At 39.0% G+C, this 25281-nt stretch overlaps 1 protein-coding gene across 6 annotated transcripts in view; it reads left to right on the top strand.

The window, feature by feature from the left end:
• The window catches only part of dnah9 (dynein, axonemal, heavy chain 9), a 121360-nt gene that overhangs the window by 21696 nt on the left and 74383 nt on the right, over positions 1–25281 (top strand). For 5 of the 6 annotated variants that reach the window (XM_072712264.1, XM_072712263.1, XM_072712262.1 and 2 more), the window contains 16 exons: positions 685–823; positions 1368–1655; positions 3966–4176; positions 4325–4452; positions 4622–4730; positions 4858–5005; positions 5444–5618; positions 6706–6879; positions 8084–8291; positions 9205–9370; positions 10949–11051; positions 11362–11601; positions 22071–22232; positions 22722–22918; positions 23090–23252; positions 23783–23906. In XM_072712264.1, the coding sequence (XP_072568365.1) occupies positions 685–823; positions 1368–1655; positions 3966–4176; positions 4325–4452; positions 4622–4730; positions 4858–5005; positions 5444–5618; positions 6706–6879; positions 8084–8291; positions 9205–9370; positions 10949–11051; positions 11362–11601; positions 22071–22232; positions 22722–22918; positions 23090–23252; positions 23783–23906 (2735 nt within the window). The remainder of the gene's footprint in view (positions 1–684; positions 824–1367; positions 1656–3965; positions 4177–4324; positions 4453–4621; positions 4731–4857; positions 5006–5443; positions 5619–6705; positions 6880–8083; positions 8292–9204; positions 9371–10948; positions 11052–11361; positions 11602–22070; positions 22233–22721; positions 22919–23089; positions 23253–23782; positions 23907–25281) is intronic. The other variant, XM_072712265.1, reaches the window with a different exon arrangement.

Genomic DNA, 25281 nt, shown 5'->3' with positions numbered 1-25281 from the left:
AAGCATAAAACATTATGAGAACAAATCTGTGAAAACCCTGGGCTGACTTGTGTTGTACTGTAATGACTTTTAAATAAGATGGGCTCAGCACACAAGCCTAGGAAAACCAGTCTGCAGTGAACATTCATTTTAGTAGAGGAATCGATTCAAATGTTGCATACAGGGATATTTTTCACCCATAGCAGCATAAAATACACACATGGGTGCCACATGCATGACTCATTACAGTCCAATAAAATATTCCAGATACATCGAATACTTCATATTGCTTGACTATACTGTATATTGTCCTAAAATTGGCTCCTCTCTGCTTTGTTACTGCTTTCCATATTGGATTAGAATTCTGATTGACAAGTGAATTAATTACTTTATGGAGCAGTTCTCATTAGAAAGTGGAAGGGTGACGCAGAAATGGAGAATATATTATTAACGCAATCATAGAAACTTTAACTGAATTAAATCATTCCCCTCTTAACCCTCAATCATTATACTTACAACATAATACTCGGGCAGAACTGAAGTTTGATCTCCCTGACAAATGGGCAAGTTATAAATACTGTTCTTTGATTATAGTGAACTATTAATTGTTGTACTAATTAATTTGTTGTACATATTTTTATTTGTGTGAATAAGCCTTGCTTTTATAATATAGCTCTGTATGAGTCATATTTTATTTCATCCTAGACCGTGTGCTATGGTGGTTCCAGACTTTGAGCTAATTTGTGAGATTATGTTGGTGGCTGAAGGTTTCATTGAAGCCAGGCTTCTGGCCAGGAAGTTCATTACTCTGTATCAGCTCTGCAAAGAACTTCTTTCAAAACAGGTACAGCACACCTTAATGATTGCATACATAAATTGTGCGGCAATCGGTACAATATAATGTTCACAGAGGGTGATGTAACATTTGAATGAGATTTAGATCTGAAATGAAATATCACTTGGTATTTGGGAGTTTTGTATGTTAATGTATTTTTATTAAAGAATGTGCATTTGTCTATTGAGGCGACACTGGTAAACACCTTAAAAAAGTGGCATGAGTTATACAACTACAGTATGTTTTTTTCCAGTTATTACAAATGTATGAATTTAACGTTCCAATTCATTATTTTGCAAATGATGGAAAACAACGCCTAATTAATTTGCCTGTACAGGCATACTCCACAACAGCAGTATTACTTCTCTTCATCATTCTAGAAAAGGAATCATTGACTTTGACTGCTGTTGCTGATGAGGTCTCACATCTGGGTTTGACAGGATGTAGTGTATCAGTGAAAGGACTGGAGGGGCCTAGCACAGCGGTGAATGTACCATATTTATGCTTCCTGTCATTTTCCACTTCACGTTATGTATGCCTTACTTTACTGCAGGACCACTATGATTGGGGTTTGCGAGCCATTAAATCAGTCTTGGTGGTAGCAGGGTCGCTGAAAAGGGGTGACCCAGACCGTCCAGAGGATCAGGTACTAATGCGAGCCCTGCGAGACTTCAACATTCCCAAGATTGTGACAGATGACATGCCTGTCTTCATGGGCCTCATTGGGGACCTTTTCCCTGCGCTGGATGTCCCCCGTAAGAGGGACTTGGAGTTTGAGAAGTTTGTCAGGCAGTCTATCCTTGATCTGAAGCTACAGGCCGAAGACAACTTTGTTCTAAAGGTGAGTTTTTAATCAGATTCTCCTGTACATGGAATCAATCACTCCTACACCCACCTTTTCATAAAAAAGACAGAAACCATCCAGATAACTGAATTACTCTGTAGAACTTCTGATGATTAATATTTTATTGCCATTTAGTCCAACAATTTTTTTTTCTACACATTTCCCCCCAAAAGCAATAAAGCACATATTGTAACACCATCAAATGGGGATGAAACTCCAAGAGGTTCGGAAGAAATGGTCAAAGTAATATACTACAGTATGAGTTATGATTGCACTTCAGTTTCCAGATCTTGAGTTCTAATTCCAAGCATTAGTGTGTTGTTACAGACATCAGAGATGTGAATCTAGAGTCATGGGAAATGGGTACAATCTTCAGTGAAGTTAAAAGGTCAAAGAAGTACTCAGAATAGTATTCAAACAAACATATTCATCCTTCCTGAAGGCTGTTAGCCCTGGTGTTGTCTGAAGGAGAATAAAGATGGCGATGTACATGGCCACAATCTGCATGCGGAACAGGAGGTCAAGAGCTTCATCTGCTGTAATTACTTCAGCTGCATGCAACCAGTTTTCTCTGATTTGGGAATGGAAAGCCGTTTTGTAAAACGCATGTCTGTCCAGTAATGGCGGCCATTCATAGACATCATTTTGAAGCCACAGCCACTGGGCTTTTTAAATGTTAAGCCCACTCTGAACCACGGGATGGTGAGGCGAGTCGATGGCATTGATTGAGCATGCCATCAGCATTGTGGGGTAGATCCCTCAGTGTGAGAGGGAAATGATTCATTTTGTTTTTTTATCCCCTAGTTTTCCAAGGACTTCAATAGATGTAGAAGTCTAATTGTGTAGCACCACATCAAAGGTGTTTGACATGGCGCCTGCCTAAACAGAAAGCCTGAATACTGTTCTTTTTTCCCTTTACATTTTTTATTCTAAAAGATAAAGGTGTCACCATGTTTAAAACATTTTTCGGTTTGCATTTTGTAATCTCCAAAGCATTATAAATGTCATATTTATTGTTGTACATGAATGAATTGTCATTCATGATTCAAATTAGGAACACTAGGTGGGTATAAAAGCAAAACACATTCCGTACAAAGGATTTGATAATGGCAGGTGCAGGAATGGCTAGAATGGTCTGAAAAATAATTGTCCTCTACATAAAAGAAAGCCTTAGAAAAATCCCAGAACTAATTTTAACCCAAAAAATTGAAGTTGTGCTGAAAAATGAAGGAATGCAGTTGTTCCCTGATTTTCAGATATCAGTGTTCCTCAGGAAATGCAATCAAAACTATTTGCGATTTTTGAGAGCTGTGGGGTTTCATATGGAATTTTCGCTGTAGCGTTTTAGACTAAACGGGAGTGCATGTATACAGAGGAAAGATACATACGTGCATATATGTGTGTGTGTGTGTGTCTGTATCTGTATCTGTGGGTTTGCATAGATCACATTTGAGGACCAAATTACCCCCAAAGTGAAGTAAAACCTGACATTTCCCTATTTTTGGGGGCATCTTTTGAGGTTCCCATTTGGATAACCTCAGTTTTATAAAAAATCTATGAATGCAGTCAAAAAAGTAAAAATGTCAAAAGTCTTGTATTTGGGTTGGTTACTTATGGTTAAGGTTAGGGATGGGTAGTGGTTAAGGGTGTCGTGATTGGGATTAGGGTTTTCCCATAGAAATGAATGGTCGGTCCCCATTTACATAGGAAGACCAACTTGCGTGTGTGTGTTTGTGTGTGTGCGTGCGTGTATGTGTGTGTGTTGACAGTACAAGAGGGAGGTGTTAGCTCTAGCCAGGACATAGAAGGTAGAGTAGCCAAAACACAAAAGAGAATAGGCATGTCAGTTGTATGCCCTGCCTATTGTTTGGAGATGTGAAGGAGCAGAAACACTGTTGGTTTATTTAGTCAGTGCCAAAGTTTTGAAGTGGATGTAACCTGTGACTGGAAGTCAGAACACATGAGGAGACGACTACTAGTATATTGCTGGTTTTGATGATCTAAAGAGAATTGATTAAAGAGGCAGGGGGCAGTATATTGAGCTTAGTGGTCACAGAGGAAATATACTATTGTTTGGACCAGCAGTTGTGTTGATTCTTGGGATGAGGAGCCAATACATCCATCTGATTTCACACTGGCATTTTTTGATTTTATTCTGGTAAATGCAAATAGCCAATAAGAGAAGAAAGTACAAAGGGATCAAATATATGAGTGGCGCTCCCTTTTAATCTCAGCTTTTCCACAACCTGCCTGATCCTGTGATGAAGCAATGTGTGTGAGTTACAGTGAGCTGTACCGTTCTTTCAGGTGGTGCAGCTGGAGGAACTTCTCGCCGTTCGACACTCCGTGTTTGTGGTGGGCAGTGCCGGCACAGGGAAGTCTCAGGTGATGAAATCCCTAAGTAAGACCTACCAGAACATGAAGCGCCGAGCCGTGTGGGCTGACCTCAACCCCAAAGCCGTCACCAATGATGAGCTCTTTGGCATTATCAACCCCTCCACTCGGGAGTGGAAAGACGGTGAGGTGTTACGCCTTTTAGTTCCCTGATAGTGAAAGTGTACAGAGAGGATAGGATTCATTTGGCGCCGTTTGTGAAATGTGATGTTATTTTGGGTGGGACGACTTTAAGCAAAGTCCAAGATGTCTAATAAATGTTTTGTTTTTAGGACTTTTTTCCAGTATCATGCGTGAGCTGGCTAACATTAGTCATAATGGACCAAAATGGATTGTGTTGGATGGAGATATTGACCCAATGTGGATTGAGTCTTTGAATACAGTTATGGATGATAACAAGGTAAAACTCAACCACTGATTGTATACCCTGGTGGTTCACTCATACGCTTTTAGAAAAGCCATATTATTGATTTGAATCACAATGGTGCTAGTCAATACCCATGGAGGAGTTCAACAAAAGCTCTGGTCATGTTCTGGTAGAGCCGCTCATGTGTAATCCTCTGTAACAGGTGCTGACTCTGGCCAGTAATGAAAGAATACCACTGAATCCAACTATGAGGCTGGTATTTGAGATTAGCCACCTGCGTACTGCCACACCGGCCACTGTGTCTCGAGCTGGTCAGTTTTGTTTTTCCCATGCTTAATGGTGATAGTCATACCGTGCATAATTATATACTACTGCATGCCATGTGTAACATTTTAAAGGCTTTATTTTCAATCCTGATTATTTTTTAAATCTTTTAAGGTATCCTATACATAAACCCTGCAGATCTGGGCTGGAATCCTCCAGTCAGCAGCTGGATTGACAGGCGAGAAATCCAGTCAGAGAAAGCCAACTTGACCATTTTATTTGATAAATACCTTCCTGCTTGCCTTGACACCCTCAGATCAAGGTATCTTACTGCTCCAATGTTGCTGAATGAGAAAGATTGAAATAAACATATAAATAATACTTGCTAAGCAACTATTGATACCGCAGAGCATGCTAATTAAAATATGACATGTCATTGTAAGATAAATGCAAAGGATAACATTTGCATGTTAACAAAAATATCTGTTGCTTGATATACAAGTATTTGCTTCTAGATAATTTACTTTAACTGAACTGAAAACACACGCAGAGATTGTATGTCTTCATCATTGCTCAGTATTTCTCCTCTGAGTGCTCCGCTTCTTTGATGAAACTGGTGACTCGGATTCTTCCGTCATTTGAGATTAGCCTTCAGTGTCCTGGGTAAACACTGATCAGGACAGGCTTGGGATTACTATGATTGTCAGCCACTGAGCATAGTCATGTTTGTTTGTTTACATGGGTGACTTAATTTGTGCAGATTTAAGAAGATCATCCCAGTTCCTGAGCAAAGCATGGTGCAGATGCTTTGTTATCTATTGGAATGTCTTTTAACCCCAGAGCACACCCCTCCGGATTGCCCCAAGGAATTGTATGAATTATACTTTGTGTTTGCTGCCATTTGGGCATTTGGAGGGGCTATGTTCCAGGACCAGGTAGGCATGCATCTCTTGATGAGTAGGAAAGCAGTCATTTATGCTTCACGTTTCGAGTGAGATAGTTTTCTGTGTTTGGAATGAATTTGTCATTGCGCCTTAGATTACATGAGCTGTAACACAGAAAATATTATAAATGCTTATCCGTTTGTGTGAAGGCAGGATTTTCCGAATTTCACAGATCATTGTAAAGGTACACTTGACTGCTAATGCTGCATTGATATTTCACTAGCAAGAGTGGTTTTTCCATTAAAACCTGGACTCTGGAGATATCGCTCAGTAGATACCACGGCAACCACTATAATTGACTGGAGCTTTCTCACTAGAGCAAGCGCAACATTCTGAAATCTGGTAACTGAAGTAACTGAATTCCTTCTACGTAGCTGCTGTTAAATTATCCCCATACCTCTTGATTGCAGTAGGTGTGCGTCAAGTGGTCGCGGCAGCCCAGCAGCCATGCAGAAGAATATTCAAATGAGGCATTCCTAGCACAAGAAAGCTTCATCTTATTGTATGCCGTCTATGACAATGACAGGAAGCCAGAAAGTGGCGCCGCCAAACGGCAGTCTTGACTAATATACATTAGTCACTCAGGCAAACAAAGTCATGCTGTTACGAAAGCATTTGTTCGTTTTTGTGGCACATCTGCACTCTGTAGGCTTTATCACTTAGCCATGCTATGGAATGCCCTTCTGAATTATGAAGGTGACTGAGCTTGATTTGTTTTGCTCTCTGTGAACGAGAATGTGTGCAAGACATTGTACTGCATAGCTACACCACTTAGCATTATGAGCAATGTTCCGGAATTCTTCGCCATTAGAAAACCTCTTGTTGGCACAGTCTGTCAGTTGCCCTGCTATTGCCATTCCTTTATCACGTAAATAAACTGATATTCCTGTCATGCTTGTTTAGAATATCTATATCTTGTATTAAACATGGATTGGACACAGTTTCCCCTTCATGTACTGTAGGTCTTTCTCAGACAAACAATAATTCCTCTGTGCTTGACTCCTCAGCTATACATTAGCATTATTAATCTGCATTCATAGATTGCATTTTCTAGTATGTTGTTTTATTTTCTTGGCAGCTGCTTGATTACAGAGTGGAATTCAGTAAATGGTGGGTTACTGAATTCAAGACCATCAAATTCCCTTCCCAAGGCACTGTCTTTGATTACTATATTGACCCGGAGACAAAGAAATTTGAACCTTGGTCAAAAATGATTCCTACATTTGACTTTGATGCTGGAGTTCCTCTCCAGGTTTGTTATATTTCAACTTTAATCTGTTGGCATGGCAATTTTTATTTGAATACATAAAAATTTGGAGGCATAAAACATAAATTTCTAATATATAGATGTGTTGACCATTTAATGGAATCACATGAAACACTTGAGAATTTCCTTTTCTTTAAAATAATTTTGTACATTCTTGTTGGATCATTCCATGTGAAATCAACATAGGCCTCCTGACTGACCATCTTGAATTTACTTCATACTTTATGTAAATAACGTCATTGTACCCAGCAACTAGTGTGCAAAATTTGTGGCTTCTTTAGTTTCTGAGATCATGGCCCATAGTAAATGTGTGTTGCTAAAACTTTCAAAGTTCTCTAAGTCATTACCTTTGAACTATTTATGCTAGATGTTTGAAATGTTCAGAGATTGTTCTACACTATTAGATGCCTCAACTTCTGAAACAGTTCACCCACAGTTGCATGTTTTCAAAGTTATACTGCCTATAAGTTATACTGTATATTGCATAAATAAAATTCTTTGGAGCAAATTTTGCCCACTATAACTTCATATTCAACCACATCAGATCTTTTAAATTGTTTATATAATACTCATGTTGTAGTACTTTCTTAGCAGTAAGGTCATTTCTGGAAGAAGTGCTAATTTCTGATTTATAAGCCATTAAAAGTAACAAAAAAATTCATATTGCCCGTGTATGACATAGTCTGCCATAAAAATAATCATGCCACTGGAAAAAGCATGTTTTACTTAGTAAATGCACAAGATATGAAGTTGGTACCTTGAACCAAATTATATTTATTAAGGTATCAAGCACACAATGTTTTCCTACAAGTAGACATTCTGAAACAAGTTTATAGGACCATTTGTTTATTATGGGCCATGAAGTCCTTTTAAAGCCTCTATATCTCAGAAACTAAAGATACACGCCAAAAATGGTATACAATAGTTGTTGGGTACAATGACATTATTTGCATTGCAAGTATTGAAGCAAATCCTTGGTGGTCAGTCGGGAATATTTTCTAAAATCTGTTGATTTGATATGGAATTGCCCTGTTATTAAGTGGCATCTGGTGGAATAGCGCAGGAATGAAGAGTTGTGCACTGAAGTTTATCTAAAGTTTAAATTTTGAGTACCTTTTGGGAGGTTACTTGCGAAATGTGAAAAGTCATTCCCCGACATGTAGCTTGCAGCATTGTTTCCTTGTCATAGGCGTGCTTGGTGCACACGACGGAGACCATTCGGATTCGATACTTCATGGACCGGCTGCTTGAGAGGAGGAGGCCGGTCATGCTTGTGGGGAATGCAGGCACTGGAAAATCGGTTTTGGTTGGTGATAAACTGGGTTCCCTAGATTCTGAGAAGTACATGATCAAGAATGTTCCCTTTAACTACTATACAACATCAGCCATGCTTCAGGGTACGTTTGGAATAAATATTTCTTATTATTTATTTTGCATTTTTTTGCATAGCTAAACAGTCCTGGTCCCTTTCTAATAGTGTCACAGTATAAGAATGGTTTACTGGAAGGGTTTCATTGTTATGTTTCTAGCAGCTGAGCATTCTGTTTGCAATTCAATCATTGTTAAGCCCTTTTTTAATTGCCTTGGCTATACTGAGATTAAGCTAATGTAGGCGGAACAAAAACCATTTTATTCTGGGAGTCAAACCTCTTAATGAAGTATTTTAAATACAATTCTGCTGCAAAATATTAAGTAGTGTGTAGAATGTAGCACAAATTTGAGCCATGAACCAGTACACTGTATAATAAAATGAATATGAAATGGGCCTGAAAAAAAATAATCCATCCTAGAATTTCTGAGCTGCCACAGAAAAATATTTGCGCACACACACACACACACATATACACACACACACACACACACGTAGGGTATACATATCCTTATGGGGACCGCTCATTCATTTCAATGGGAAAAATGCTAATGCTAGCTATGACAACCTTAACCCCTACCCTGCCCTAACCATAACCATAAGTAACCTAACAAAATACAAGAGTTTTTGCATTTTTAGTTTTTTCATAGCAGTCACCGATTTTTATAAAATAGAGTTTTCACTTATGGGGACCAGGAAACCGGTCCCCATAAGGGAAAAAAACTGATATTTATCACGTTATGGGGACACACACACACACACACGCTGTCAAAATAAAATGTGGCACATTATAATGATATAAGCCAGCACTTTTCAGTATCTCAGATAGACCCAGCTCAAGAGGAGTTATCAGGGAGAATCTCTTCTCATTTTTTCTCCATTACCATGGATGCCTGAAGAGCTGTGCCTCCGTGTATGGTGACTCTGATATCAATCATCAGGCATTTTGGAAAAACCATTGGAGAAGAAAGCTGGCAGGAACTATGGCCCTCCTGGCAGCAAGAGGCTGATCTACTTCATCGATGACATGAACATGCCAGAGGTGGACGCTTATGGAACGGTGCAGCCACACACACTTATCCGTCAGCACATGGACTACAGCCACTGGTGCGTATTTATGCACCCTGGAGAAATTACCACACCTTTTGGACCTGCAGGGCAAATTTGGAAATGAAAACACTTGCCAATATTAATTTAGATGTATCTATCAGATATAATTATGTTTCTGATTTTAATTATGCTTTTCAGTACCTATAAACATTTCAAGCATTCAAAAATGATCATGCAAATGTGTAATTGGTGAACAAATGTCCAATATGTGGAGTCTGGCTTCTATATTTATAAAAATACAGTGGTTTGCTTCTATATTTATAAAAATACAGTGGTTTAAAACCACTGTTTAAAACCACACTGACAGTTTTATCTAGCCTCTGCTTTTGGATTAAAGGTGAGTCATTTTTGTCTAATAATCTACTGAAACAAACCAAAATGGGACGTATCCAAGTACTGTTGAATTAAACTATTTCAGGTAAAATAAATAAATAAATAAATGATAAATATATATACAGTAGGCTAATTTATCTCACAGATGAAAAATGACTTTCCTAACCAAACACAGAAACACACAAAGGAATTTATAACAAGTTAAAAATAAGTAATTTCTTACTACATGGTCTTCGTAATGCAGTAGTATTAGTATATGCACTGCATTAAGATCCTAAAAAGACAGTGGACATAATTTAAAAATAATCAATTTTCTCTAAGGTCAGTATTTGGATAAACATTTACAGGTTAGTATTTAGATAAACAAATACAAGAATGAACCATCCCATATTTATGCTTTTAATGCTGCAGTATTGTTTATATAGAAGATATTTCAGTGGGTGAATTTTTACAATTTACGTACTCAAAATAGCTATAGAGTGCTTTATTTTGCTTGTTTCTGTCCCCGTTTTGTTGTGTTTTTTTAATTTGTTCCTTTCCCTGGGGTGCACCAGCTGTAGTACTTAAAAGGGCAACAGTGAACCATTGTATTCTACTGACTATTGAGCAGTCATGTCAGTAAGGAGGAGCAAGAATGGCAAGATTCGTAAATAATAGACTGACGCCACGAGGGAAAAACAGTGCATTCAAAATGCATGCATCGAGATGGCAATTTTTTACGCAAAACTGTCTGATACACAAAGCAATACTGAATATTCACAATAGTGGCATTTGATGCATTGTGGCCGGTGAAATATCAGTTTTATTGGGGATGACAGTAGATTGATCTTGCATTGTGCAAATCAGAAAATATTTATGGTGGGAGAAGTAGCAAGAAAAAGCCATTTGGCAAAATTCCTGGAACAAAATAGCTTGTTTTTATTTATTATTTGCATGACAGCTAATAAGTGTTAACACTCGTGCTCAGTGACGAAAGCTTCTTGCTCTCATACCTTCGTAACTTTATGTCTAGATGCAGACCAATTTAACAACCTCCCGATTTGAACAAGTTTAGCCATTCCTTTATAAACATGTGAGGAAAACAGATGAGAGGTAGTCTGTCTCGGATGGCGACAGCTGGAGGGAGAGCTGAGCTGCATCTTCAGCAAGAGCATCCTGAGCCTTTTTCCCAGCTGAAAAAGTTTGGTGTCTCTTGTTATGGAGAGTGACAAAGTACTGTATCCTCCCCCCCCCCCCACCCAGGTATGACAGGAACAAGCTGTTGCTGAAGGAGATTCACAACGTGCAGTATGTGTCCTGCATGAATCCCACTGCAGGCAGCTTTACCATCAACCCACGGCTGCAGGTAACCACAGCTTACTTCTCCATTTACACTGGCACGTAAAGCTACTCCTGACTCAGATTGAGTTAATTCACTATTACTGACAAACATATGCATTTAACCTGCAGAGAAATTATACAATAAATTAAGAGCAAGAACGCTGCCGCTTTGGAATGATTTGTAACCTCACTGGAAAATAACAGCTTCACATTAATTTGAGAAAATGCAGTATGCAGTGACACTGACATTAATGGAATTTACCTTTGTGAAAGAGCGGGACTGCACTGTACTGAGTCAGGCAGTGACTGAGTCTGAATGTCGGTTGCTTTCGCAGCGGCACTTCTGCGTGTTTGCGCTTTCGAACCCGGGGGCTGATGCCCTGACCACCATCTACAGCAGCATCCTGAGCCAGCACCTGCGAGGCGAAGGCTTCGGGGTGACTCTGCTGAAGAGCTGCCCCCAGCTCACCCAGCTGGCACTAGCTGTGCACCAGAGAGTGGCTGCCACCTTCCTGCCCACTGCAATCAAGTTCCATTACGTCTTTAACCTCCGGGACCTTTCCAGCATATTCCAGGTACAACCCTGTACCCGGCTTCATTCGCTTTATGATCGATCAATCTTATCTTCACTATCATCGTCCTTATTTAGATTTTTTTTCAACCTTTCAATCTAACAAAGTTTAGTTTTGTTAATTCTTACTCAATTCAATGGATTAGCTTTTCAGTAGTGTTAAAAAATTAACCAATATACTCAATAAGACTGCATTATAATAATATATGACTGCATTTAATAATTTAGTATATCCTCCAGTTCTTTTCCCTTTGATTTTCACAAGTAGAATTTTTAAGTAAATTCAGTTTATTACAGTTGTGACTGTGGTAGTACACACATAGCACATGTATGATGTAGAATTAAGGTTTCTGAAATGAAATTTTATAGAACCACTCATGTGATTTTATTAGGAGGTTATAACTGATCATTATAGGTTGCTAAAACAAAAAAAAAACAATTTATTTAAACTGTCAGGTGTGAGTTTTGTTGGTTCAGTTAAAATGTTTTTACGTTCTCTGTACGGTAAGATGTCAGTAAATCCCAGTATGCTAAACAATAATATCAGCAATAGTAACACAAGCTTCTGAAACTAAACTCCATTTTCAGGTAATATGGGTGTACAGGAAGCAGCCTTTGGAGCTGCCTTTGTTTCGCTGTCTGGAGTATATATGAGAAAGTGGAATTAGGTGGTGAGTCTCTGGCACAGCTGAGAGATCTTTGAAGTGTTAGACTTAGTTCTGCTTTGCTGATTCTGCGTGAGCTTTGGTTGCCTGGGGAAAGTTAATGGAAGGAAGGGTCTCCTCAGTGTAACCGTACATCCCTCTTTTCTTTCATCTACTTGGATGAGAAGTTAAAAGTTTAAACATTCTCAGTTCAAGTACAGACTTGTTTGTTTTTTCTTTTTAAATTATCGTATTTGAGCTTAATTAGCATTTTCCTTATTTTTCCACAAGAAACATTTTGAAGACTAAAACTTCCCAACGATTTGTATATCCTGTAAAGTAGTTATCTAGGCATCTCCAATCTGGATATGCAACTTCTAACTTTAACGATTACAAGCACATTTATTATTATATGACAAATTTAAGCTATTAAAAAGTTTTTTTGTAACATTTGTAAAGGATTATGTTGGTGGGTTTTTTGGATTTATATGTGGTTTTAAAGTTTAGGTAATTAAGTAAACAAAAATTAATTTACAAGCATCACAAGGCACCATACAGGAAGGAAGAACAAAATACATAACATCCCTTAATTCACCTACACTAAGTCTTTATAAGGGTGTGTCACCCAGGGAGTAATCAGCTACACCATTGACATTAGACCAGGTTTTTGTTGTTTGATAGCAATTGCTTTCTACTGCCTTAAGATAGTAATGTGGCAACAATGTGTCTGACTCCACCTCATTTTTAGGCCGACATACCCATACTGTAGGTGCTCAAAGGGGCACCTGTACATTTGCTGTTCCAACAACGTGGACACTCTATGGGAAAATGACAACTGCGTCAGTCTCATGCTACCAGACACTTGTGTTACACCTGGCGCCGCTTTGTGCTGAGTGTAAGATAGGGCCCTATATTGTACTATAACTGTCATTCTATACACCCTATGTGGACTAAAGTATTGGGACACCTGGCCATTACATCTACAGGAACTTTTATGACATCGCATTCTAAATCTATAGGCATCAGTATGGAGTTGGTCCCCCTTTGCAGCTATAACAGCTGCCACTGTTCTGGGAAGACTTTTCACAAGGTTTTGGAGTGTGTCTGTAGGAATTTTTGCTGAAGAGGTTTTGAGGTCAGGCACTAATGTTGGACGTGAAGGCATGACTCACAGTCTCCATTCAAGTTCATCCCAAAGGTGTTCACTGGAGTTGAATCAAGGCTCCGCGCAGACCAGTGAAGTTCTTCCACACCAAATTTTATGGACTTGCTTTGTGTATTGGGGCATAGTCATGCTGGAACAGAAAAGGGCCTTCCTCATACTGTTCCCACAAAGTTGGAAATATAGAGTTGTCCAAAATAGCTTGGTATGCTGAAGCATTAAGTGTTCTCTTCACTGGAACTTAGGGGCCCAGCCCAACCCTGGAAAAACAGCCCCATACCATTATCCCTCCTCCACCAAACTTTACAGTTGACACAGTACAGTCAAGCAGATAACGCTCTCCTGGCATCCACCAAAGCCAGACTTGAACCTCAGATTGCCAGAGAGAGAAGCATGATTCATCACTCCAAAGAATGTTTTCCACTGCTCCAGAGTCCAGTGGCAGGGTGCTTTACACCACTCCACCCGACGTTTGGCATTGCACTTCTTGAAGTGAGGCTTGCATGCAGTTGCTCAGCAATGGAAGACCATTCCATGAAGCTGACGGTGCATAGTTTTAGTGATGGGGTGAATGGCAGAAGAAATTTGGAAGTCTGGAGTTATTGAGCCAACAGTGCATTGGCGACTTTTACGTAGTATGTGTCTTAGCACTCCACGACCCCTTTGTTACTTTACGTGGTCTGTCACTTTATGGCTGAGTTTTTGTTGTTCCTATACGCTTTCCTTTTGCAATAATACCACTTACATTTGACCATGGAAAATCTAGCAGGGAAGAAATTTCATGAACTGACTAATTGGAAGGATGGTATCCTATGACAGTACCACACTTGAATTCACTGAGCTGACCGACCGATTTTTTTACAAATGTTTGTAAACCTGACAGCATGGGTAGGTGCTTCAATTTATACACCTGTGGCAATGGGTCTGAATGAACCACCTGAATTCAGTGATCAACAGATGTGTACCGACATTTTTGTCCATTTAATGTTTGTGTGGGCCATTCTGTAGGCAAGGTGTTAATGTGCTATGAATTCTATGAATGTGGTTATCAGAGTGAAAGTGCACTTGGACATTTTACATCAGCTGTATCACTCCGCTTTACAGGTGTATCTAAAAACCATTACATATGCCTCGTTTCCACCAACACCGAGCCTGTGCTAGTGCTGGGCTAGTTCTTGCTTGGTGCCTTTTGAGAACTTGCCCGTGTTTCCACCTGTTTCAAAGATGAACATAGGTGGAAGAGAGAGTCAAGTAAAAGTGCATATGTATTCCATTTTGTGGATTTATTTTGATCTGTTTCACGCCACGTTATGACTACCTGGCCTCATGCAAACCCCTATCAAACTCCGTCAAGTGCTGGTAATGCTGTCTAATGCATACGTGAGGCATCCTCTGTGTCTCGTGACTAGATTTGCTATCTCCTTGCAAATCAAATCATTTATGTACCCAGTGTGTGTGTGTGTGTGTGTGTGTGTGTGTGTCTGTGGGTACGGTGGAGAAAAAGCAGTGATATTATTTCTTGTTGGAATGTAGTTAGCATTTTTTAAAGCATCTCAAACCAGAAATGATCTTGCTTTGTCTCTACTAGCTCATCACCTTCTCCAAAAACCAAAATCTGGCTTGTCCTTACATAATTAAATCAAATTAATCTTTGATGCCATATGGTTTTGGGGCCCTTAATAGGCTACATGTACTGCTGTTTCTGAAGTTAAAGATAGACCAAAAAGACAGAAAGAGCACACAAAGACTACTTTGTAGCCCTGGCATTTAGCAAAGGGTTTCTTATCATCAGATTTTGTGTCATTGAAAGTCAAGGTCACAGAGCAGCCACAAAAGAGTTTTTTTTTTCCTTTCCCTCCACAGGAGACCTTTTGGAGCCATCATACTGGTCATCAAATGTAGTTGCATTATTAGCCTTTCTACTCCTAGATAATCAATGCAATTATATAGTGTATGTGTGTGTGTATATATATATATATATATATATATATATATATATATACACACACACACACGTATATGTAATGTGCACTTTATTAGCGTCTTCATGCTCTCCCTTTCTCTGGGTAGACTCCAAAAACATAAAATCATGCTGTTACTTTAAGTTAAGTGTGTGGTCTCTGAGGTGCACAGTGAGGTGGTCTCTGAGGTGCATGGTGAGGTGGTCTCTGAGGTGCACAGTGAGGTGGTCTCTGAGGTGCATGGTGAGTTGCATGGTGAGGTGGTCTCTGAGGTGCACAGTGAGGTGGTCTCTGAGGTGCACAGTGAGGTGGTCTCTGAGGTGCATGGTGAGTTGCATGGTGAGGTGGTCTCTGAGGTGCACGGTGAGGTGGTCTCTGAGGTGCACGGTGAGGTGGTTTCTGAGGTGCATGGTGAGTTGTATGGTGAGGTGGTCTCTGAGGTGCATGGTGAGGTGGTCTCTGAGGTGCACGGTGAGGTGGTCTCTGAGGTGCACGGTGAGGTGGTTTCTGAGGTGCATGGTGAGTTGCATGATGAGGTGGTCTCTGAGGTGCATGGTGAGGTGATCTCTGAGGTGCATGGTGAGGTGGTCTCTGAGGTGCACAGTGAGGTGGTCTCTGAGGTGCATGGTGAGGTGGTCTCTGAGGTGCACGGTCAGGTGGTTTCTGAGGTGCATGGTGAGTTGCATGGTGAGGTGGTCTCTGAGGTGCATGGTGAGGTGATCTCTGAGGTGCATGGTGAGGTGGTCTCTGAGGTGCACAGTGAGGTGGTCTCTGAGGTGCACGGCACCCCAACCAGAATATCTTTTGCCATGTGCCCTGTGCATCCCAATAGTTTACATGCACTACAACTATGGGTGGATGGATGTTTAATCGCATAGTCATGTGGTAACCATTTATGCACAATATTCCAATTTTTTAAATATACTATACTGATACATTAAGACGTATGTTTACTACATAAACATCTTTTAGGCATATTGACAGTTTTTTTTTTCTCTTTTTGTAGGCTGCGCGGAATAAAGTAAAAAAATTTTTAACAATCTTGTTAATTTAGCTATGAATTAAGACGCCAGAGTTAGTCAATCCCAGTTTGCAGTGAAGACATTTATATATTTGTTTCTTTTGATAATATGGAATTAAAATCTTGGTATATACCAATTATTTCATGTATTTGACTTAAAAGTGAGTGTGTGGAGCACTTTGCATGACTACATCATATGTGCTAATTAAATTGGCAGTGCAGTGTAGCAGGAATAGCGATAAAGTATCAATGCTCTCTCTGAGACACCTATGTGACTTACTGGGGTTACTAAAAGCGTTATAGCTCACCTGAATGGGTGTAGACTGGACCATCTATTTTGACTTTTGACACTTTGTGTACTCAAAGTGTCAGCCACAGTATTCAAAGCTTACTGTTATAATCTGCAATCACACCAATTACTTGCCCCATTTAACATTGAATTTCAGAGTACACTTTTTGCATTGCGCCCTCTATTGTGATTTATCAGGTCGCCCTTTTGATAAACCTAAAATGACAGCTTGGATTTGCATAAAGCTTGCGACGGGTGGGGCATGGCATCTGTTCTACTGCACAGGATCCTTTCTGAATGGGAGCAAAGGGGGGCGTCTGGCTCATTTACTTGTATTACCATTCCCATTTGCTTGCAAAACCTGGCAATCCATTGTGTTGGGGATGAAATAGAACTCATTCTTGCTACCTTCATTTCATGGTTTGCTACTGTGTAATCATTGCAATGCGTCAATGACGGGTTTAGACCTCTGAGAGGGAACTTAGCCTCAGATATATTGTTGCTTACGCTGTTAGTTTCCATTAGTACACAGGATAGTAATGACCTGATTTTCCTAGCATTTGAGTAGTGGTACTGGCTGTTTTTCTCAGGGACACCATTAATGGTCTTGGAGAATGCATTTCATTGATTTAGCATTTTGAAGGCTGTAAATATGGAACATTTGATATATAGAAATATTTTTTGAGTTCACAATTTTTACTTTTTATTGCAAATTCATGTTTGTTTTTTTTGAGTAGTGAACTTTAGTGGTTACATTGGGGTCATTGTTCAGAAAATATTCAAAAATAATTAGTTACCACATGCTTAATTTCTGTAGGATTTATTTCCTAAATGTTCTTCTAGTGAAAAGTATGTTTCAGGCATATAAGAGATGTTTATTAAGAGGCCTATTATATGTTAGATAGTAAAACTAAATTTATATAGAATAATTTTGGCAGCTGATTGTCTACTTCTGTTGTATATGTTAGGTTTTATTATTTGCAGTATTTTTGGTTTGACTCCAGAGCGAATGGCATCCTGATCCTGCTTAAGTCAGACATCAACCGCAGGCTTCCTTCATAGATGGATTGCTTCGTAAATGTTCATTTTGTAATAAGGTTTTTTTTGTTATTAAATTGCTAAATGAAGCCTTTGCATAATTATTTATTCGTCACCTCTGCAGTGAAGGCCGTGTTGCTGTCAGATTGATTAGAAAATTAATAATGTATAACGGTAAGAGCCTGGAGAGGACCAAATAAATAACTGTTCATTTATATAACATGGACATTAAATCATTGTGAAGGCACACTGATAAATAATTTGAACAAAAAACGACTTGAAAAGTTCTTAAGGATATTTTCCCTCCAAACTCTAATAATAATAATAATTATTATTATCATGATGATGATTATTATTATTATCATAATTAATTATTAGTATTATTGTTGGTATCATTAATTATTATTATTATTATTATTATTATTATTACAAGCATACTTTTTTAAACTTTTGGATAAAGGCATCACAGCTCTTTGATTGTAATATATTGTGAATGACCATACTGTATATAGCTCAGTGGGTAAATTGTATTTCGGTTTCATGTAATTGTAAGTTCACGCCGCTGTCTGTTTTCAAGACTTTGGACAGATTATTTATTTGTTAGAAAGAACTGGGTAGGGTTTTGTGCACCCTTGTCTCTTGAAAAGATGAGGTCTACAATGGAACATGACAGCTCAGATGTGACAGGACAAGTGCCATCCAGTTGTAATTAATGTAATCCCCTACTGATGGGTGTAATTGCAGCAGCATTTGAAATGATCAGACATGCTATATGATTGCCTATTACGGCATTCCTGGGTTAATGAAGCACCATGGGCCTGTTCTTCCTGTTAATGGGGGTATGGGCAGACTTTTCATTCAGGTCTCATCTCTTTGACACCTGGCTCTCTTTCTCAATCCCTCAGAGCAGTTGTGCTAGTATGCTGTTCTCATTGTGATGCTTAAAAGATAGATCTGTCCATATTACCAGTGATTCTTGCAGGGAAAAACAGCTAGGGACTGTATTGTTAGCAATAAAGAATTGTTGGCATGGAGATGCTGATTATGTTGTTGCCATAGTACTCTGCAGGACAGTGATGTTTTAAATGCTTTGGGACTGTTATCCTTTAAGCATGTCCCTTGACTATAAGGGTCATGAAGAATTTCCAGTCACGAGCAACAGAACCACATTTCTGTGTTTCCTCTGCAATATCCCACCAGAAAGCATTACAGAATAATTGTAATATAATTCATTGTCCATACATCTTAAGTACATGTCACATATTGCATTTTTATTTGCACTATTGTATTTTTAACTTGCATCATGGTCCAGCTGCTCGAATGCCTTCAATATTTCAGTGTTGCCATCATTGTAATGTGAGGCATCATTAGAAGCCTGTGAGAGGCTTCATGAGAAACGTGATTCAGATATAAGTCATTAAAAAGTATTGGAAAACAAACAGTGCTACCAGACACAAGGTCCAAATTACACCAACTGAAGGCCACATTGAATCCCCGTGGTCTGGAATTGACTCTACAGTCTTTTTACTTGTCAATACCTAAAGGATCTGCACCATATTTATCTTCCTGTGTAGAGAACTTGGCAACAACATTTTAAGGGGTGGCATTATGGGTCAGTCAGTGGCTTTGTGGCTTTACATCTACATGGCTGTAGGCTAAAATCTACTGTCTATTTGTGGAGTTTGCATGTTCTCCCCTTTTATGTGTGGCTTTTCTTCCACAGCCCAGAAGCATTTTCACTTTCTCTAAGCTGTGTGTGCCCTGCTGTGGACTGGCATCCCTTGTGCCCTGTGTTTCCAGACATGAGTCTCAGGCTCACTGTCACCTTGTACAGGATAAATATTTTATTTATAACGCATGGATAGATGATTATTGCTGCCATTAATAGTAATAGATATGGTCTATAGTAGTGAAGCAATTGGCTGCAGTTCTGAATTATATGAATGAATTACCATTCATCCTTTATGTGTTGATAGTGGTTTGTTTGATTCTCTATTTCTTGTATCACTGTTTCAGATTAGGATAATACAGTTGCTCAGTGGGTAATTTGTTGCCTCATTCCTTGTTGGTTGGGGGTTTGAATTCTGTCATCTCTCTGTGTTTGTGGACTTTGTTTGTCCTCCTTGGGGCATGCAGGTTTTCCCGCACACTCCAAAGACATTAGCTTAATTGACGTTTCTTAACTACCCGAGGATTGTGTGTATATCTGCCTGCCACTGTGTGCTCTTGCCTTGTCCCCCTTACTGTCTGAGATGGATCTTCCTTTGACCCTGTCCAAAATATGTGCTTGGAAGATGGATGGATGGTTCAAATTAAAAGTCTTCAAGGTCTTTGGGATTTATCTCTCTTAGTTAATGCTCAATTATTTGAAATGTATAATTTATTTATGATGTTAAAGATTATTACGATTATATTATTATGCATAATTTATGTCTTTGTTACGTCGTCTTTCAATTTGTAGGAAGTGCAATAATTTTATTACAATGTGTAGCATTTCCAGTCAAAGCCTGTGAGTTGTCTGATTTTTCCAATAGGGTAGAATAGGATAGCTTTTACACATTGTCACTGCATAACATACAGTGAAATTTAAAAAGTGCTACTCCTGATTGGTGTAAACTCAACAAACAGTCACAGCAACAATACACAATAAAGTCATAAAACTAAATACAATATAGCAGCATGATAGGGATATATGGGAATAGATTTGAATCTATTTATAGCACCATATGGTACCATCTAGTAAATATTGCACCTTACGATATTATACACACTGCATTGCCACAGACACAGATTAGAGTATTGTATGAGAGTGTGCTATAGAGTCGGGCTGAACAGTAACACATCGCGATATGTGGAATTTTCATGAGTATAAGCAGATGGAATTACCCGAAATAAACTGTAGCCAAATATAACTTCTTGTTATCTAATAGTAGAGTCTGTCAGATAAGTTAGTGGTGTTGCTACGAGTTGTGATAGTAGACACAAAACAGTGCTGACAAATTCGATGTGATTTATTGCACATGCACACTTCACGGTGATGATGCTGAAACAATACAGTATATCGTGCAGCCCTATTATACGGTTGAAGAGGATGATTATTAAATAAATGCATGTGATGCAATTATTTATTGTTGCTTGGAAAATGAAGTAACTCTATCATAGCTCTATAGTACCCCAAAACTTATATGTTAATGATGTATTCCGACCTTTAATCTGTTGTTATGCCTATGTAATGTTAGCAGTTCATGCAGTGGCAATATATATAGCTCTCACAATCACAATTACAACTAGACCTGTCGCAATAATCAATTAATTGCCTGATCGCGATAGTTTGAGCTGACCGCGATCATTTTTTGGATAATTGTCATAATCGTTATATACCTATAAATTGAAATGTTTTTACTCACTATTTAATAGTCTTTGCAGTACAGTGTTGGATTTGTGCTTGCTCTTATCTTTTCCGTACGCTGCTATTGTTTAGCCGCGCACCGTCCCGCTCTAGCAGAGTAAAGCGGGTTTCAGACCGAACGTGGCATGCGCTGCGCTTTGCTCTGAAATCCATTATTTCCTAAGGCTTGCGCGGCGCAAGGACGGTTTCGCGCTGCGCCGAGCAAAGCGCAAGCGCAGCGCCAGAGCGGTACCGCGCGCCGCTCACGGAGCTTGTGCGAGCACCGCGGTCAAAGTTGAATTTTGTTGAACATTGATCACTGCGCGCTGTGACGCATTGTCGCGCGATCAATAGAAACAAGGCAAAACTTTGACAAGCAATATGAATTACCAGGCGAAACTTACGTGTCCAAAACTGCAATCCCCAATTTATACAACCAACTAAAGGATGAGGTTCTCTAGGATTTAAAAGAAATCGGAATCTGCCTAGCCAGTAATGAGCATGATCGGTTATGTGTGAAAAGGATATTGACTGTTGTATTGTCATGATACTGTAGGTTTGGTAATTATTACTGGTTACTGTCTGTTTCTGCCTTTTTATATGTTATATATAAGGTTCAAAGTGAATAAACAGGGTTTCTTCATAAGGTGTATACGTATTATTAAACTATGAATATGTTCACTTTATACAAAGAACAGGAAAAAGACAATTAAATCGCAATTATTTTTATGACAAATAATCGTCAGTTAAAATTTCATGATCGTGACAGCCCTAATTACAACATATACTAGATTTAAGAAGGACTGTGTTAATTAACTTCCCTGCAATGGACTTCGTGCCCTATGGTGCCTGGCATAGGCTCTGGACCTCCTGCGACTCAGACAAGGATAAGCGTTGGGAAGCAGGATGGATGGATTGATGGATGTTTTAATTGACTAAAACATGTTAGTAAGTGTATGTTCTTTCCTAGGGCATTCTCTTCTCATCAAGTGAGTATCTGAAGACTCCTCAGGACTTAGTGAAGATTTATATGCATGAATCTAACAGAGTCTACAGAGATAAAATGGTGGAAGAGAAGGATTTCGGAACCTTTGATAAGTTGCTGTTTGACTCTGTGAAAAAGTTTTATGAGGTGAGACTTCTACAACATCAGACAAAGAGAACACACATACTCTCCGTCCTTTATAGTCATATAACTCATTAAATTAAAGGAATTCTTCCTTGCGGGGGAATTTACCTACCAATATGGCTGAAGGAAAGAGTGGTAATCAGAGTACACCTGTCAGGACCATGATATTAGCCCTGCAAATTGGAAGATATTTTAATGGCTTTATAAATATCATTCCTCTCTCAGTTTTTGTGAAAAGACTGATGCTGCCATCCCGTCTGTGCAGCCTTGTACTGTCATGGATCATCCACAACTATATCCACACTGGCATAAGTGACGTTTAACTCTGAAGCTTAAATGAAGTTTATACTGAAGCTTGTTGTTGTTGCGGGTGTTGTTGTTTGTTTGTTTGTTTGTTGTAGATGGTTCCTTGAATGAGCATATTGTAGCATTTCCCAGTAAATTTGAAATTAGTTTCCACTGCATGTTCATTCTGAAGTCATTCTCCTTTAGGACACGGAGGAGACACTTGAAGAAATCAAGGCCATGAACGTTTTCTTCCACTTTGCCTCTGGTACTGGGGAACCCAAATATATGCCAGTTCAGTCATGGGGAATCCTCAACAAGACACTTCTTGAGGCTTTGGATAGCTACAATGAAGTCAATGCCACAATGAATCTGGTCCTCTTTGAGGATGCCATGTCACACATGTAAGACCAATGTCTGTGTTCTTATTAAATCCAGAATTGTGCTTAAGCCGTTACATGGTGATGAAGACTACTGTAGGTAGCGATTAACCCTAGGAAGCCACTCCTTTTATTGGCACAATCTAACTGATCATGTTTTCTTGTTCTCTGTCATTTTCTTACTTACTCATGAAGCTGCCGCATCAACCGAATCTTAGAGTCTCCAAGAGGAAATGCACTCCTGGTAGGAGTTGGTGGCAGCGGTAAGCAGAGTCTTACAAGGCTTGCGGCCTTCATAAGTTCCTTGGAAGTATTTCAAATTTCTCTCAAGAAAGGCTATAGCATCTCTGATCTCAAGGTAGGTCTTTAACTTTTAAAATTTCAGATTATTCCATTAATCCTTAAAAGATTGTGCTCTTTAGAATGTTACATACTTATAGTTATTTTTGATATTTATCAATTTGTTGTTGTTGTTAATTACAGAAGCACCACACAACATTAGATAATAATGATAATAATAATAATAACAATAATAATGTTGTCTGGCACTTACACTGTACTTACACAGTAATTACACTGGAAAGGTAGGCGTCCTTAGTAACAGATATACAGATATGGCAGTACACTACACCAGTGTTTCCCAACCCAGTCCTCAGGGAACGCCGGCCAGTCCACGTTTTTGCTTCCTCTCAGCCCCCAGTGCACCTGTACCAGGTATTCGGTGTTCCTGATTGGCTGGGAGCTGGGAGGGAGCAAAAACGTGGACTGTTCGGGGTTCCCAGAGGACTGGGTTGGGAAACACTACACTACACCATTGTTGCATGACGTTAAGTACATTAATCAGCTCATAATACTGAATTTTATGTTTATTGGAATGCTTATTTCCAGAATGACTTAGCTGCACTGTACATTAAAACTGGAGTAAAGAATGTCGGCACAGTGTTTTTGATGACTGATGCACAAGTAGCAGATGAGAAATTCCTTGTTTTGATCAATGATCTTTTGGCATCAGGTAAGTTTTTTCTTTTTTAAATATATACAGCTGTGCTTAGGAATTTTCTTTTTACAAAACTGGTTTAGTGCGGAATTCCAAGTTAAAAGTGTTAACCGGACTGAGCATTAGGCAATCATTAATTAATCATTAATCAATAACCATTTTTCTTAGTAATCACTCATAACCGCCACAATAAATTAAATGAATACATAGTCACTACTGTTTTGTTAATGTGCTCTTCATTCCCTGCATATAAAAAATGACACAGAAACTTGATGGTCATTATAAATGAGTTAAGAATCTTCCCACTTTTCACAACCACAAAATTCACTTTAAATTGGTATTACAGCACTTCAATTCCTAAACAATTTTTTTAGCTATTTTTTTTAAAGATGAATATGCTTCATCTGGAGATAATACTCTTTGCTTCTCCACACGGAGCAAGTATATTTCCTTAAAAGGCAACTCGGAAGAGAACATTTCCTTAATGCCGAGTCTGTAAATATCCTACTTTCACTTATACGCAGGACATTAGGAATAAGTTCATACTGAGCTCAGTTGTGTTGCTGAGGTAATTGGATCCTCATCATCTTCAGATGGGTCAGCCAAAATCTGTTAGAGGACAATCAGCAAGTGCATATAATCAGATAGGCCTACTGACATGTGAGATACTCATGCATGAACTTATATCTCTGGAGTCCTCCTTGCATGTCCTGTCACTGAATAGTCTGATATGGCTCCTCACTTCCTTCCTATAATAAGTGCTTTAATTTATGTAATGCATTCAGCACTATCAGGCAAAATCTGATGAGCAGTCAATCACATATAATAGCATGACACTATATGGTGGCAGGAAGATCCACTAGGCCAATCCTGCCATTGCTCACTGGGAAGAGGCCAATCATTACATGTAAAAGTCAGTATTGATTATGTGAAAAGTACCAGGGGACAAACATCTTCAAAGCCCCCCCCCCCTCACACACACACCTGATTCCATCCATCCATAATGAGTTTTAACCTTTAGCTAAAGTCAAGTTAGGATTGATGTTGGGATTGATTACAAATATGGGGTAATATTGCTACCATATTGAGCTGTGTTTTATAGGCCTATATCATTCTAACTTGCTGCATAGTTCTTTTGGTTCCAACTGGATTGCAGCTACATTAAATACATTCCCACATATTCATTCATTTAAATTACTTATCTCTATATCTACTTATGTGTAAACTAGTTGTTCATTCTTGCCACAGCATCTTTCTCTCTCCTCTGCTGCAGCTTCAGTGTTACTTTTGCTTTACAATAAATTCATACTCAAGATACACAGACATTAATATTTCCATTTCTAGCTGTGGAAAGGAGGGAGCAGTACTCTTTTTGGCATCCATTTCCATG

The sequence above is a fragment of the Paramormyrops kingsleyae genome, chromosome 5, assembly GCF_048594095.1.
Source record: "Paramormyrops kingsleyae isolate MSU_618 chromosome 5, PKINGS_0.4, whole genome shotgun sequence".
Taxonomy (NCBI): Eukaryota; Metazoa; Chordata; class Actinopteri; order Osteoglossiformes; family Mormyridae; genus Paramormyrops; species Paramormyrops kingsleyae.
Note: the sequence above shows the minus strand (reverse complement) of the source record. Positions and strands in the feature narration are given on the sequence as shown.